The sequence below is a fragment of the Anguilla anguilla genome, chromosome 3, assembly GCF_013347855.1.
Source record: "Anguilla anguilla isolate fAngAng1 chromosome 3, fAngAng1.pri, whole genome shotgun sequence".
In the NCBI taxonomy this organism is placed as follows: domain Eukaryota; kingdom Metazoa; phylum Chordata; class Actinopteri; order Anguilliformes; family Anguillidae; genus Anguilla; species Anguilla anguilla.
The window spans coordinates 27,966,053-27,982,211 of record NC_049203.1 but is presented as its reverse complement, the minus strand read 5'-3'; the positions used below and the strand labels follow the sequence as shown (position 1 = coordinate 27,982,211).

The 16,159-nt window shown below is 41.5% G+C and overlaps 1 protein-coding gene across 1 annotated transcript; it reads right to left on the bottom strand.

Moving 5' to 3' along the window:
* Positions 1 to 329: 329 nt before the first annotated feature.
* xk (X-linked Kx blood group (McLeod syndrome)) lies at positions 330 to 9,730 on the bottom strand. The gene is made up of 3 exons (XM_035408003.1): positions 9,341 to 9,730; positions 3,480 to 3,742; positions 330 to 1,540 (listed from the first exon to the last, which is right to left on the bottom strand). Exons 1-3 carry the CDS (start codon positions 9,583 to 9,585, stop codon positions 723 to 725), a joined length of 1,326 nt encoding a protein of 441 aa, XP_035263894.1. The 5' UTR covers positions 9,586 to 9,730; the 3' UTR covers positions 330 to 722.
* Positions 9,731 to 16,159: the final 6,429 nt, after the last annotated feature.

Sequence of the window (16,159 nt, the reverse complement as noted above, 5' to 3'; positions counted from 1 at the left end):
TTGCCCATGGCAATGGAAGTTATTTTAAACATGGAAATAAAATGGTGCCATAAACAGGAATTACCAAATAAAACCCAAGAGCCCTTCAACTAAAAAATAAAACATTTTTAAGGGTAGTCCCTTTTATGATGTGCAAGTGGATCATTTACCATCATTTTAAGCATATGATTATTTGTATCTGTCGTCCAGCAAACTATTTCTATGTACATAAATACTGTAATGCTTCAGTGGAAAAGGTATGTAGAAATCTATGTAAATGTATACGGTACATAAGCCATAAGATGCAGACTGGTTTGTTTTTTGCATCGTAGCACTGTAGTTGGCAAAGACAGGCAGGTTCATGTCACTCACGGTGTAAAAATGTACTCCGGCATTCAGGGGCGGGGCCAAACGTCCTGAGGAGTCTAATGCTGATGTTTCGTGAAAAAAAAAAAAAAAACTGCAGAGCAATTTTCCAAGGTTATCTCTTTCTGAGAAGGAACAGGGATCCTTTTGGTTGTGTCCCGTTCGTCAGATGAAGTGATCAATAACTGCGTCATAAATAACAGCATGCCGCACACGTAGGAAATCGACCTACAGCCTAATTCCGATTCGCTGCTTTGGGCAGATGCTGTATGTGGCCGTGCCCCCAGCCTACCCTGCCTCCTGCTTGCAACATACGGAGACAATGTCGTCACTGCGCTTCCAGTGAATGGACACTCGCTGTAGGGCCCACTCAAGGCTCACGGGTTACTGGACAGGCTCTGGCTGAGGTTCCCGTTCATCTCTGCTGTGTCATTGGCAATGTCTTTGTCTGAGGGGGGCTGCTCTAGCGCCATCTTTTCTGCGGGCCCCTCCCCCCGGTGGACGGCGCAGAGCAGGCACAGGAAGTTGATGCACTCCCACAGGCCCAGGGAGATGCTGGAGGAGAACAACTTCTTACAGGGGTGGCAAAACTGGTAGAAGACCAGCATGAAGAAGATGCCGATGGCATAGCCCACCAGCAGCTGCAGGACCAGCAGGGGCGAGCAGACGAAGCGGTAGAAGTCGGTCTGGAACACGTACCAGAGCAGGATGAGCGTCGCGTTCTCCACAAAGCGCAGCATGTAGTACACCGCCATGCGGTACCAGTTCTGCGACTTGTTGATCAGGTCCGGGTCGTTGAGCTTGAGCTGCACGGCCGACCAGCAGAACATGTTGACGCCGGCGTAGAGGAACGTCAGCAGGCACAGGACAATGGTGGTGCCCACCCGCGTCAGCGTCTTCTCAATGTTCTCTGGGAACGGCGACCCGCTCTGCCAGAACAGGATCCAGGGGTAGGAGAAGAAGATGAGGAAGTTGACCAGCACCACCGGCAGGACCCAGATCTGCAGTACCGAGCTGAAGAGCACCAGGACCACCACCCGCGTGGCGATCTCGAAGCTCCGCCACAGGAAGATGCAGAGGTAGGCTGTAGGCTTCACGTCCACCTCGTAGTCATCGTACTTGATCTTAATGGCCAGGATATTGCACCGCAAGGCGCCATACACAATCGACAGAAGTGATATTACCATCAGAGTACCTGTGTGTGTGGGGCGGGGGGGAGGGGGAGGGAAATTAAACAAGAAACAACAGCGATTAAAGCACCAGCACAGCCCTGCTTAACTGATTCATTTCTGATTTAAGTGGTTAAACCTGATGCAAAGGTTAATCTGTTTACACGTGATAGACTTCAGGAAATATAATGATTTGCAAGTAATGTCTGCGTCCTGGAGTGCTGAGGTCTGTGTTCACCATAGAATCAGAAATGAGCCTAGACCCAATAAACCCAGATGAGCTGAGTTAAATGTGTAATCAGCTGCTTTAATTGATCAATTACGCACTGAGAAACCATGTAAACCGGCATACCGTGCAGCTCTCCGGGACCAACACAAACTAGGGAGCTGGCCTTCGATAGAGGCCGTCTGACACATAAGACCTCCACACTGCTTTCAATGCAGCCCATGTGCCATTCTTATGACTCATCGATGTTTTCTGAGCACTTCAAACCCACGGTCAGGGTGGCGTGCACAGAGGCAGACACAGCGTTTCAGTCTCTTCCTGTGATGAGCACTGCCCCACTGATCCCAGCCCCGTTATCAGGCCTCCAGAGACAGCGAGGGAGGGAACGCAGTCTTGGGTCTCTGCCTTGCAGACATCAGTGAGGTGCTAGTGGATGTCTGCCGGCAGTACTTATGAAGCAGCGCTGGCTAAATTTAGAACATGAGTGGCACACCTCAGTAACTCTTTCTAGAAGGAGCCACCCATTTCTTGTATAGGGGGCATAACACATAACACATGAACACTAGTTCAAATCTAATTTAAATACAATCCACTTCTGTACTACTGGAATTTATAGAGTATATCACTAATAAACACTTTTCTACTGTCTGACAGTCATGTAAATTTAGCTGCAGTGTTTTTTTTTCCCGTTTTTTTTTTTGGGAGGATGTTCCTGCATCGTATTCCCCACATTACAATGTCTCACTCAAGCTGGAGATCTTGTTCTTTTGACACAAGGGTTTGACAGAAACACCCATTTCCTTTTTTAAACTTGTGCTGATAAGTCTCACATCCTGTGCAGTGAGGCATTATGCTGGCTGATAATGAGACTATTCAGGGCATGACTCAAAACTGCACCACTTGATGTGGAAACTGTAGTGTAACATGTAGAGTTCATTTAACTTTTACAGAGTCCCAGAGAGATCAAATGTAGTTAACCAGAGTTGATTTAACTCTTAATATTTTACTGTGTGCACCTTCTCTGGTGTTTCAAGTGGTATGCTATTGATTGAAATATAGCACAAATTACCCTTTCCAATATTGAATCCTAAATCAGCAAACAGTGGTGACAGTACAATGCTCAGTTGCAAGAGGACCAATGTGCTCTATCAGAGTAGAACGTACTCTGTCAGAGTTTATAAAGCTTTCTGCTGTGCACAGCTCATTATTTCTGATTATGCCAAAAGTGAAAGTTGTCCCAGAGTAAGGAGTATTATTGATTCTCAGTGGTGATGTATTTTTTGCAGAGGATCAGTGGCCTGGTGGATAGGGGGCGTTATAGCTGGGTGGAAATAAAACAGATTACTTGGATACATTGGATTACAAAGGAAATTTGAACATGAGGAATTTACAGCCATGGGTGGCAGTATGGGGGGGGGAAGTATAGTGCAGGAGTGCTCAATTCCTCTGACATTTCACACTGATATTAAACCATAAATCCTAAATCTTGCGTACAGCACTGGCACACAGTAAAATGCTCAGTTGTTGTGTGTTGAGTATTACAGATATTATATCAGTCGAAGTGAGATCAAATGCATTCAAATATACTCTGTCAGAGTTGATTCCACACTGGGCATTTTAGTGGGGAGAACAGGACGAAATGGTTCAGAGGAGCGGAAACTGAGACACCAAGGGCAGACGGGTGGAGGTGCGCATGGCGGGAGCTGGAAGGTGGAGGGGAGAAGGCCCGTGCCCCGTACCTCGCCCGATGGACACGCGCTGCTGCAGGATGCAGATGTACAGCTGCAGGGTGAGCTGGGGGGCGGAGCCCAGGAAGGCCTGGATGACAGAGGTGCGGGCGAAGGCCGCGCGGTGGGTGAACAGCTTCCCCTCCGCCTGGCCCACCTGCCTCTCCACCTCCTCCGACAGCCCGTCCTTCGGCATCTGCTTCTTCCGCGTGATGCTGACATAGGGCTCCTCCACCCTCCCCACACTCCCATAGATGCAAAATGCCTCCAGGCATCTGAGAGAATGATGCAAACAACACAGAGAAGCACCCAATCAGAGAAAGTCTCACACTCCCAGACTTAATTACACTGTTGTTTACTGCTATACACATTTTCAGTGAAAAATCGACTCTGATTGAGTTTTTTTCACTGCACCAGAATATATATTGTCCCTTCCTGAATTAGCTATTAAAATATTTGATCTAACATTTTCAGAGTCGATTTAACATTAGGGATTCTGCTGTTAAATAATGCAAACCCTCCCAGGCTTAATTACACACTGCTGTTGTTCTTATCATTAAAGAGCATAAGTCCTGTTCAGTTTGTTGATTTATTTATTTTATTTGATAATTAATAACACAACAGAATGACACACATCACTGAAGACATGATATACAGAAATGATTTCACTTATAAAATGAACAAGGATAACACAATAATGTCTTTAAACAGGTGTCCATTACGCTTCTCCTTGGGGTAGGCAAATAGGAATGGCCAACATTCTTGAGACTATAACGCATATTGCAATATACTGTGCAACCATGAGATAAAATACATACAAAAAAACAGACAACATTAATAAGCGCAACAAATAAGGGCTTATAAAGATATGTTTTCCTAATGTGCTTCACCCATGTTTAACTTTGTTTATGTTTGCTTGAGAGTGAAGATGCTTCTCTGAAGAGTGAGAGGGAAGATATTTAGTGCAGTAGTGTTTATATTTAACATGACCGATTGCAGAATAATTCATGAATGATACTGCAGAGGTTATTAGCCTGTTAACTTGAAGTTGATTAATGGGATGGCTAAAGCACATGAGCACGGCTCTGTTCTCAGATAAAAATGTAACCCTATGTACACTGAACAAAAATATAAATGCAACACTTTTATTTTTGCAGCCATTTTTAATGTGTTTAAATAATACCTCAAAGATTTGTTCTATGTGCACAAAAATCTTATTTCTCTCAAATTTTGCCCACAAATTTGTTTATATCACTGTTAGCTAGCATTTCTCCTTTGTCAAGATAATCCATCTCCTGCACAGGTGTGGCATATAAAGATGCTGATTAAAAGCCATGATCACTGCACAGGTGTTTCTTATGATGGGGTCAATAAAAGGCCACCCTAAAATGTTGAGTTTTTTGTTGTTCAACACCGTGTCACAGATGCCTCAGGAGTTAAGAGATCACGCAATCGGCATGCTGACTGCAGGAATGTCCTGTAGAGCTGTTGCCAGAGTAATGGATGTTCATTTCTCCACCAGCGTCGTTTCGGAGATTTTGAAAGTTCGTCCAACAGGCCTCACAACCGCAGACCACGTAACCACGCCGGCCCAGGACCGCCATGTCCGACTTCTTCACCTGCGGGATTGTCTGAGGCCAGCCACACGGGAAGCTGATGAAAAGGTTGGTTTACACAACCGTAGAATTTCTGCACAAACTGTCAGAAATCGCCTCAGGGAAGCTCATCAGCGTGCTCGACGTCCTCACCGGGGTCTTGATTGGTCTGCAGTGCAGCATCACAGTCGACGGGAGTGGACAAGAGCTCACCTTTGATGGCCACTGGCACGCCGGAGAATGGTCCTCTTTGCCAGTGAATCACGATTTCAGCTGTACAGGGCAGATGGCAGGCAGCGTGTATGGCGTCGGGTGGGTAAGCGGTTTGCTGATGTCAATGTTGTGAACAGTGGCCCATGGTGGTGGTGGGGTGTTGGTATGGGCAGGCATATCCTATGGGCAGAGAACTCAAGTGCATTTTATCCATGGCAATTTGAATGCACAGAGATATCATGATGAGATCCTGAGGCCCAATGCTGTGCCATTCATCCACCACCACCTCATGTTTTAGCATGACAATGCATGGCTCCATGCTGCAAGGATCTGTACACAATTTCTGGAAGCTGAAACTGTCCCAGTTCTTCCATGGCCTGCATACACACCAGACATTTCACCCATTGAGCATGTTTGGGATGCTCTGGACCGGCGCATACGACAGTGTGTTCCAGTTCCCACCAATATCCAATAACTTCATGTAGCTAAGAGGAGTGGGACTATATTCCACAGGCTACAATCAACAATTTGATCAATTCAATGCGAAGGAGATGTGTTGCGTTGCATGAGGCTAGTGGTGGTCACACAAAATACTGATCGGTATTCATTTTATGTTCATTTTATGGTATCTTCTTTTTTGGGGAATCTGTGACTAACAAATGCATATCTGTATCCCCAATCACATGAAATCAATAGATAAGTGCTTAATGAATCTATTTCAGTTGACTGATTTACGTTTATTACCTTTGAACTCAATAAAATCTTTCAAATTGATAAGTGTTGCATTTATATTTTTGTTCAGTGCATAAAAACACAGCTTAATATATGATAGAGCTGTGATCATATGTATGACTATGAACACAGCTTTCTTCATACAGAAACACAGCCACATCCTATGGACAGAGCTTATTCCTCTTATAGAAAGCTCTACCTTCATATATAAACACAGTTCTATACTCATACAGAAACATGGCCCTATCGTCACAGTGTTTTCCTAAAATATACACACAACCCTATCCTCACATAGGAACAGAGCGTATTCCTCTGACATGAACAGAGCTTATTCCTCTTACAGAAACACTGCTCTATCCTCATTTTTTTTAAACATGGCGCTCTCCTTATATATAAACACAACCCTATCCTCATTTGTAAACACAATCCTATCGTCATAAATAAATACAGCTCTATCCTTATGTGGTCCCTGCGTATTGGGACTTGGGCAACCTGCCCAGCTAATTCATTATATGCAGCAGGCAGTTTGCCCACTGAGCAAAATAAAGATCTATGTGGCATTAGACCTGCCAGAGCAGGACACCACGGACTGCACATGTACACAGCATGTAGTCACAGCCCAGAAGAAGGAACTCACAGACACAGTCACAGCCCAGGGGAAGGAACTCATGAGCACAGTCACAGCCCAGGAGAAGGAACAAACAGACACAGTCACAGCCCAAGAGAGGGAACTCACAAACATAGTCACAGCCCAGGAGAAGGAACTCAAAAACACAGTCACAGCCCAGGAGAAGGAACTCATGAACACAGTCACAGCCCAGGAGAAGGAACTCATGAACACAGTCACAGCCCAGGAGAAGGAACAAACAGACACAGTCACAGCCCAGGAGAAGGAACTCATGAACACAGTCACAGCCCAGGAGAAGGAACAAACAGACACAGTCACAGCCCAGGAGAAGGAACTCACAAACACAATCACAGCCCAGGAGAAGAAACTCACAGACACAGTCACAGCCCAGGAGAAGAACTCAAAAACACAGTCACAGCCCAGGAGAAGAAAATCACAGACACAGTCACAGCCCAGGAGAAGGAACTCACAAACACAGTCACAGCCCAGGAGAAGGAAATCACAAACACAGTCACAGCCCAAGAGAGGGAACTCACAAACACAGTCACAGCCCAAGAGAGGGAACTCACAAACACATTCACAGCCCAGGAGAAGGAAATCACAGACACAGTCACAGCCCAGGAGAAGGAACTCACAAACACAGTCACAGCCCAGGAGAAGGAAATCACAAACACAGTCACAGCCCAAGAGAGGGAACTCACAAACACAGTCACAGCCCAGGAGAAGGAACTCACAAACACAGTCACAGCCCAGGAGAAGGAACTCACAGACACAGTCACAGCCCAGGAGAAGGAACTCATAGACACAGTCACAGTCCAGGAGAAGGAACTCAAGACACAGTCACAGCCCAGGAGAAGAACTAACAAACATAGTCACAGCCCAGGAGAATAAACTCATGAACACAGTCACAGCCCAAGAGAGGGAACTCACAAACACATTCACAGCCCAGGAGAAGGAACTCAAAAACACAGTCACAGCCCAAGAGAGGGAACTCACAAACACAGTATAACTTCTGGTAAACTGTAAAATAGCTGTACGTCTGTCACTACTCACTACTGCAAATTGGTAATTGCTAGTTGCAGAGACACATTTCTCACACCTCTGCTTCATTCCTCACCAAAGCAAAATTACTGTAAGAGCAATAATTACTGATGACTGTACTTACCAGTGCAATTGTTTCATTCTCTTTATTATTATTATTATTATTTTTTTTCACTTTTTGCCTTAGTCAGTACTGAACCTGGAACTGATGGATGCACTGGGGATTTCTTGTACTTACATAAAGGAGCTGGTAAGGGAGGTGCAGTTGTACATTTGAAAATACAGTGCACCTTTACCTGTGGGTAACCTTACAGTACAGTTAACACCTTCCCAAAAACCCATTTCTTTTCCTTTGTCATTGAAGCCAGTGGAACAGGCAGAATTAAGAGGCTTTTAGCCTGATCATTATTTTCCTGACTCAAGGGGCAGTTGTAACTGAAAGCATTGCAATATTTAGGTGTATCTGCAAAAAATGTTTCAGTCCAAGTGTAAAAATCCTTGTCTCTTTTGCAGAGCTTGAGGAGTTGTCAGAGGCATAGTCTCTTGGTGACTCCTGTCTCTGGTTTGGCTTTGCCAAAGGCCACCTGCATTGTTTAATCGCAGCCAACAGAAGACTGCAAAGTCACTGCCTGTGTGCTCTCTTAATCTAGGAGTGGGTGAGGGGGGCCATGGAAGTGACTTCCTAGTTTGGCCCAAGTCACACATGATTAGCTCAGGAAGGAGGAGCAAAATTGATTTAGTAGCAAGACCAAGACCCACAAGGATTTGAGAATAATTATTTTGGTCTGTGTATTAATCTCCCATAATAGCTTCAGGGCCACTGTGGCCTTCCTCGGGTGAGTGAAATTCATTACCACTCCAGGCTGGACCTGCACATTGCTATACACGGTAACACAAATCTTTTTGATAAGGGTGTATTCCCAGCAGAGACCAGAACACCGGGGATTTTTTTTTTCAATTGAAAAGAAAAGACCATGCGCTGAGAGCCTAATGCGTGACGATGAGAATGACCTGACGTATGGCACCAGAGAAAAAACGAATAATTTAACATTCCTACAAAACAGCATACGGTACGTCTTGAACTTGAATCAGCGTTCGCAGCGAGGAAGACGTCAAATCTAACCACCCCAGTGAGATGCGGCAGTGTGGGTGGGCTATACTGCATAAAACACTATTGACGGAAATAGCGGCTGACCGCTTTTACATTTGTTTCTACCTAAATGTACTTTATTGTTTTCATCAGCTCTGTGATATGCAAAAGAATATGGCCATAAATATACATTGTGGCATTATGCAAAATGCCTTAATCGTTTAAGCAGCTTAAGCAGAAAATGCACCCGACGGATCAGAAATGACAGCAGCTTCACATTAACCGAAAACCATTCGAAACTGACAACCCTGCTAACAAGAAACCAAATCTCTTAGACAATTAGACAGCATATTTTAAAAGCAACGCGGCGGGATGTATTATTTTAATAATAAACATATTCTCGACGAACCGGCGATGCTTTCTATCAGACCATATTTTCATTCTTCGCAGTGCTTCGCCGTATTTGCTCATTGATGTCAGCAAACTGAGCGCCTTGGAGACATCAGTAAGTAACAAGAAGACAGAGACGCAGTCAAACTTAAAGGATCTGCATTTATTCTTAGATATAGCCTACCTGACAATCGGTCCTAGCTGAAGAATGTGCAGCAGTAGTACGAGGGGTCTATCCCTGCTGAGGTCCCTATGGATAAAGGTAAGCGTGAGCTGCACCAGTACAGATGGCACGAGCGTAAAAAGGAGCGTGAGTCCCTGCCAGATCTGGTCCCCAGCAGAGCGGTACGTGGAGCTTAGGTAGAGAGCAGCCGTCGTCTCAGCAGTGAAAAGAGAGACCGACACAAATATGGAGCTGGGCAGTCGCATCCTCACACAGCCATCGGAAAGAGACCTTTTTCCCTCTTACACCATACTCTCGTCCATCTCACGAGACGACTCCGAGATGGAGATGCACTCCGCCGACGAATGATTGCGGCAGCACAGCTCTTAGGCAGGCTGTTTTGAGATGATATGTTATATTACACCAATGACTCACTAGATGGCGCAGTATACACCTACGTACAGTATATCGCATCGCCTACACATTTTGGAAGCATGTTGTAAACATTGGACCTAGCCTGGCGCAGTCATTTATAAACGCTTCTTCTGTCTTTCGCAATCATATTCATATTAATAGGGTACACTAGTTGCAAATTCGTGGTGAGCTAAATAAAAGCGTTATTGAGGTTCTTTGGTTGAGCACATTAAAATATAAAGAAACTGAGTATTTGTGTATTTACCCTGTGTACGGGCTAGTCTAATTCATGTTAATTAATTAGACTAGACAAGAGATGAAAGTTAATTCATTTAAATGCTTAGCTCTAAAGTAGTCCCTTGAAGAAACAGTCAGATCTAATCTTCGGAACCACTGATGAAAATGAGGGGGAAAGGCTGAATAAAATAAACAACACAGGCAACTATTTATATTTTATTGTCATAGATACGTGAAAACTTTTATATGTGAATACTTTTTTTCTAATTTAATTATTTTTTAAAATAACATTTCATTATATGTTTATTTTCTATTTAACAAAATTAAATCAGCAATATTATTAGTTTTGAGAAACTGCACGGTGGCTTTCCATCACTTCCTGTTTCACTGGGTTATAAGAATGAAATAAAATGTATGTAAAATCCCTTTGTCATCCATCACCACGGAGAAGTAAAAAAAGTACTAAGTACCGTTTGGACGATAATAAAAATGTTTCAAACATCTGGCAAAGTTGCAAACCAGCCAGGGAGAGGATGAAAGTGCATATTGTCTCCACACACGGTCAGGAAAATGGTGAGGGAGGCAGAGAGAAACCCAAGCATAGAAGGTCAGCAACTGCAGAGTTTAGTTGCATTTTGGGGTTACTAAGTCTCAAAATCAACCATAAAATGGCACATCCACACCAACAGGCACTTTGGAAGGGTTGCTTGAAGAAAGCCCTTCCTGAGAGCAACCAACAAAGGTAAGCATCTGGACATTGTCAGCTGGACAACTGTGGGTGGGACCAGGAGCTATGGTCAGATGAGACCGAAATGGAACTTTTTGGCCATGTACACCATCAGCATGTTTGGTGTCAAAAGAGGGGTGCATTCAAGGAAAAGCACCTGATACCTACCATCAAATAGAGTGGTCCATCATTGAGGCTTTGAGGTGGTTTTGCTTTCAGTGGTCCAGGGTAAAATCAATGCCATAAAAACCTGGTCACCTCTGCTGGGAATCTAAGACTTGGCTGTATGATTTTCCCCAAACTGGTAACCACAATAAAAGGCACCATATAAATAGTTCTGTGAAAACAAAATCATTGTTTTGCAGTGCCCATCTACTTGTCTGGACATCCTCTTAAAAATCTGTGGTTGGAATTGAAGAAGGATAGTTCAAGATCCTTTGTCCTTTGACCTTAGTGTTAGCTGTTTTCTACAGTCTTTTTGGGCATCTTTATGAAGGGTGTGAATAATTCTGAGCCTGACTGCAAATTTGATTACACAATGGAAAATAAGGTATTATTTAATTTGATGTGGCCAGTTTTTAGTCGTTTTTGTTCAAAAAAAAAGAAAAAAATTACTCAGTCTATCTCAACTGATTATACATTCGGGCATTTAGCTTATGCAGTCTGTAAAGCTTCTTCTGGATTCTGTGCCCGCTGAAGTGCTAAATGTAAATAATATTCCTTAAATAGCCAACCACCAGTGTAGGAGTGCAATATGCGGTTTCTGCAGATCGAAACACTGGTCATCGGGATATCGTTTAGGTTTAAAAAGTACTGCTGTATTATACTCGGGGCAGGCAAAATAATTTCAATAATAATACAACCACAGCTTTGGCGCCCAAGAATTTCACGCAAAGTAACACCATTTTCGAATGCTGTCAATTTAAAAGGCGACTCTATTAAATGTTCTGTCGAAAGTCCCACACAATACCGTGCGAGTTGTTGTCCACACAGTTAAGTTACACAGCGACCTCCCTCTAACGGTCACTATACTTAAATACTCCGTTAAATAATGCTAGGTCTGTATTTGTATAATTGACCAGCAGAACATTTAAAACCGCTACAAGAAAGCTGCCATGTTTCCTATATAGCGTAACTGTCATCAATATAAATGTACTGTAACGTATTTAAACATAAATTAATTTCGACAACGTACGAATTAACTGTACATTAATGGATGAAGGCCGCGCGGTAACTCAAGAAAATTATTGCAAACACCTATTATTGTTCACATATACGACAATGTCTCTTTATAATGTGCAATGCAAGCACCCATGTGCTGATTATTTATTCAGTCACCTCCCTTAAAAGCAGCTAATTCATACCTGGATTTCAATAAACCCCGGTGTTGCAGAAATCACTGTAATAGCTTCCTAAAATCCAGACGGTGGTGGTATATACACGGAAGTGCTTGCGGCATTAGAAGTTCGCAGTCCAGTCAAGAAACATTTAGAGAAATAGGCCTAGTAACCTATATCCTTTCGCAACATCGATTACTATTACTGACTGGAGCACCACAAAAAACAAAACACATTTGAAATGCCTTCACCGTTATTACCTTCATTGGCATCACGATTTACAATAGATTGACTGAAGACGCTGTCGGATTACTATGAGTAATTACCACAAGGTAAAATTTTATTCAAATCCAAGAGAAATAGGTCAGGTCGGAACGTTTTCGACTTCCCGGAACCTTCAAGATTTCAGGAAGAATTGTGGGAAGTGTGTAATTGATTGTATCTGGGTATTCTTTATTTTTTATTGTAGATCACCTATGTCTGTTATTGTATTATAATATTTTATGATTCCACCTATGTTCAAATGCATGAATGCAATTGACATGTCACCAACTTTATGACTTCTCCAAACTGAAACAGACGAGACCAATAACTCTATCATGAAAACCAAGGAACTGCCTTTGGAACTTTGAGATGAAATTATCAGGAGGCTAAACGCTGGAGAAGGTTCTAAAAATATTGGGCTTTGAACCTTCCTATGAGAACCGTGACTGGCAACTGGATGAGAAGAGAAACTGTCAGTATGATGAAGAACCCAGACGGGGAAGAATATTTCAATACATTACAATTTAAATGTATCTGGGTCAAATGAAAGTTAAATGTTTGATTCTTAGATCTGCAAGTATGGATGCAGCATCATTAAAGCACTAGCGTTAAGTATAATAACTTCCACTACTGTTCCACAAAATTTGTGTCAGTTCAGTTTCTAGTTCATTTGAGGATATACACACACAAAAAAAAAGTTTCATTGCTTACACCTAAAATTTTACTTGATTTTATAACACCTACAGTACAGGCCAGAAGTAAAAAAAAAAACCTTCGGTAGAGAATAATTCAGTTAATGGATGAACATTTATTGAATAACAAACCAAAGTATGAAAATTTTTTGTCAATGTCTACCTATAATAACACAAAAAGATGAGTTTTGCTTAAAAATAATCTCAGTCATGACTTTCCTCAAAATAGCCTTCTTTCACTTTAATTACAATTAAACTAATTACTGGAAGTCTGTCCAATCATTTTGCTATGGAGGATGGAAGGGAAGTGGAAGGGTAGTTAAATTTACTGGAATTTTATCTGCTTTAAGTTTTTTTAAAAACACAGTTAGCCTAATACCAATGGCCTGTAGTGAAAGTAAAATCTGCACTGAAGCTACAAGACATATGGAAAAGAAGAAGGCGTTTGACTTAGATGTGCGAGACCAAGTAAACATATTGTGACAAGGTTATTGCCCAGGAGAAAATGCAGAGAAGCTTTATATTTCCAGGTGCAGTGTTCAGTACACACTCAGAAGGGTTCAGCTGCGGTGCAGTAATGCTAACAGGATCATCCTGGTTTTCTCCTGTTAACATTACTGCCCATCAGCTGGATCCTTCTGAGTATGTACTGAACACTGCACCTGGAAATCTTCAGCTTCTTTGCAATTTCTAACTGGGAATAACCTTCTTGCCACAATGTTTATTTGGCCCTGCACATCTAAGCCTAATTCCTTCTTCTTCACCATGTTTCTTGTAACTTTCGTGCCTATTTTACTTGCACCATAGACTAAAGATATTAGGCTACCTCGAGTTGTAAAAAACTTAAGGTACTTAAGATTTCACTCAACTTAATTTCCCCTACACCTCCCTCCCACCTCTCCACCTCCCACTTTGCAAAATGAATGGACAGACTTCCAATAATTTAATTGCGATTATTTTTATTTTGAGGAAAGTTGTGTCTAAGATTACTTTTAAAAAGTAAAAGTATCCTTTTTGTGTTACTGTAGATAGAAATAGAAAAATTTCACTTTGGTTTGTTATTAAATAAATGTGCATATATTAACTTAATTATTCTGTACCTAAAGTTCTTTTTTTTAAACTACAGGGGGCCTAATACTTTTGACCTGTACTGTTTATAAATGAACCTAAAAATTTAAATTGAGAAAACCTAAAACATATAGGTTTAACAAATTTTAGATTTATCCAATGAAACACTTTTTCAGGTATAACCTAAAATGAAATATAACCTTGATTGGTACAAATTAAAGTTGGGAGGTCTAGGAGGTGGGGAAGGAAGGGGAACCAATTTTCGGTCTGAAAAGATGTGTGTTCAGTCTGCACCAGACTATGGCTAATGATCCTGCTGTCCTAACAACTATGGAAAGTCCTATGGAGGATGCCAGTACAGACAGGCATCTTGATTGGGAGAATCGGACATGCCAAATTTAGCTCAGAACATGTACATATGCTCATATACAACTGATTGAGGAGGTGGAAGTTGTGTTGGTATATCACATATCAAGATAAATAGCAAGGTTTAAATAATTGTTCACATTCTTTATATTGATATGACCGTGACATTACCAGCCCAGAGGGTATACAGTATATCCTCATTAATCCTTTAATGGCTCCTAGGGCATCCGTTTTTCTAAAATCCAAAGCTCAGTTCAGAAAGATCATTTATGACAACAGGGGATGGAAAGAATCATCAAAAGATGCACAGAGAGAGTAATTCCGCTATCACAAAGAAATGAGAGTGAAAGATGAAATGACAAGAAGAGATGGAATTGATGGCAGGATTAGTACTTACAAAATGAACACCATACAGGTGAAAGACATGCCATTTCTCTGCACATCGGGAGATCTCTTATTATCTTTGTACTCCAGGACTAACCTGGGAGGTCAAAGTAATACAAACCAGTGTGTTCAACTTTAAATAGAAAAAAATAACTGAAAAAATAAATAAAAATACCAAGTGCAATTGAACCCAGATGAAATTTTGCAAAAGGCAGGGAGTGATGATTCAAATTGAGAATAGCTGTTTTTCCAGGAACTCTCTTCAGCCACTGGTGTCTTCTAGTGCTTCTCATAATGCTTCATTCATATCAGAATAAAAACATTCCATAAGCCTAAAACGAATTTCATATCAAACAAAATGTTGCATACCCTGTACGTCGTAATATGGTATGAAACCAGTAATATAACATGAATCTTTTGAAAATTATAACATTGCTATACAAAAAAAAATCTAAAAAAAAAAAAAAATTTATAATAATTGCTCTGAACTGTGTTCTGTTCATGCATAACTAAGAAAGCTCTACATCTCTGTAAAACCTGGTGAAAAACCTGTAAAATTGCTGCCATTCTTGTATGTCAAAATGATATAAATAGCTGGCTGTCCTAGAACTTTCTACAACTAAACTCACTTCTATCAAAACTAAAGTCCTGGTTGAAGGCCCTAAGCCTGACTCTAAGCCCTTAGGTGAACAAGTATTGAACAAGGAACAGGGGACCTATTTCTAAGGTTATCCAGACAGGTCACAGTCAACTTAGACACATTGATAAAATTATGCATTTTTTTAAATCTTTCAAATCAAGACTGGATTACTCAAATACTCAGTATTCAGGTCTAAATAATCCGATTTTATTTTGACTCCAAACTGTTGAAAATTCAGCAGCTGGGCTTTTTACATTTTTAAGAGTTCCCATGCAACACCCATTACCAGTAGAGTGCTCTACAAACAAGGGAAGCAGCTCAGAAGGGAGCTCCAGAATGGTCCATCTGCAAGTTTAAGGACCACATCATACTCCTAACATATCGAATGCCTTATCTGAGGTCACTAGAAACTTTTAGTTTTTAATTTTTCTGTTTTATTTTTTAAAATCTTAACTTCAATTATTTAATGTTCTTTTTAGCGTCATGTGTTTCATGTTACTACTGTTATACTACTTTTATGTTTCAGGCCTAAATATATATTTTTAGATCATTATTGCATATGGAAAGATGTTTTTTTTTGCTCTGGAAAGATGTTTGATCACACTATATGGAAAGTGCTGTATGAGTAAATTCACTATTATTACAGTTATTGTTAATAGCAACATGCACACACTACTTTGCTGAAGAGCTCTTGTTTTCTGAAGAAAATTA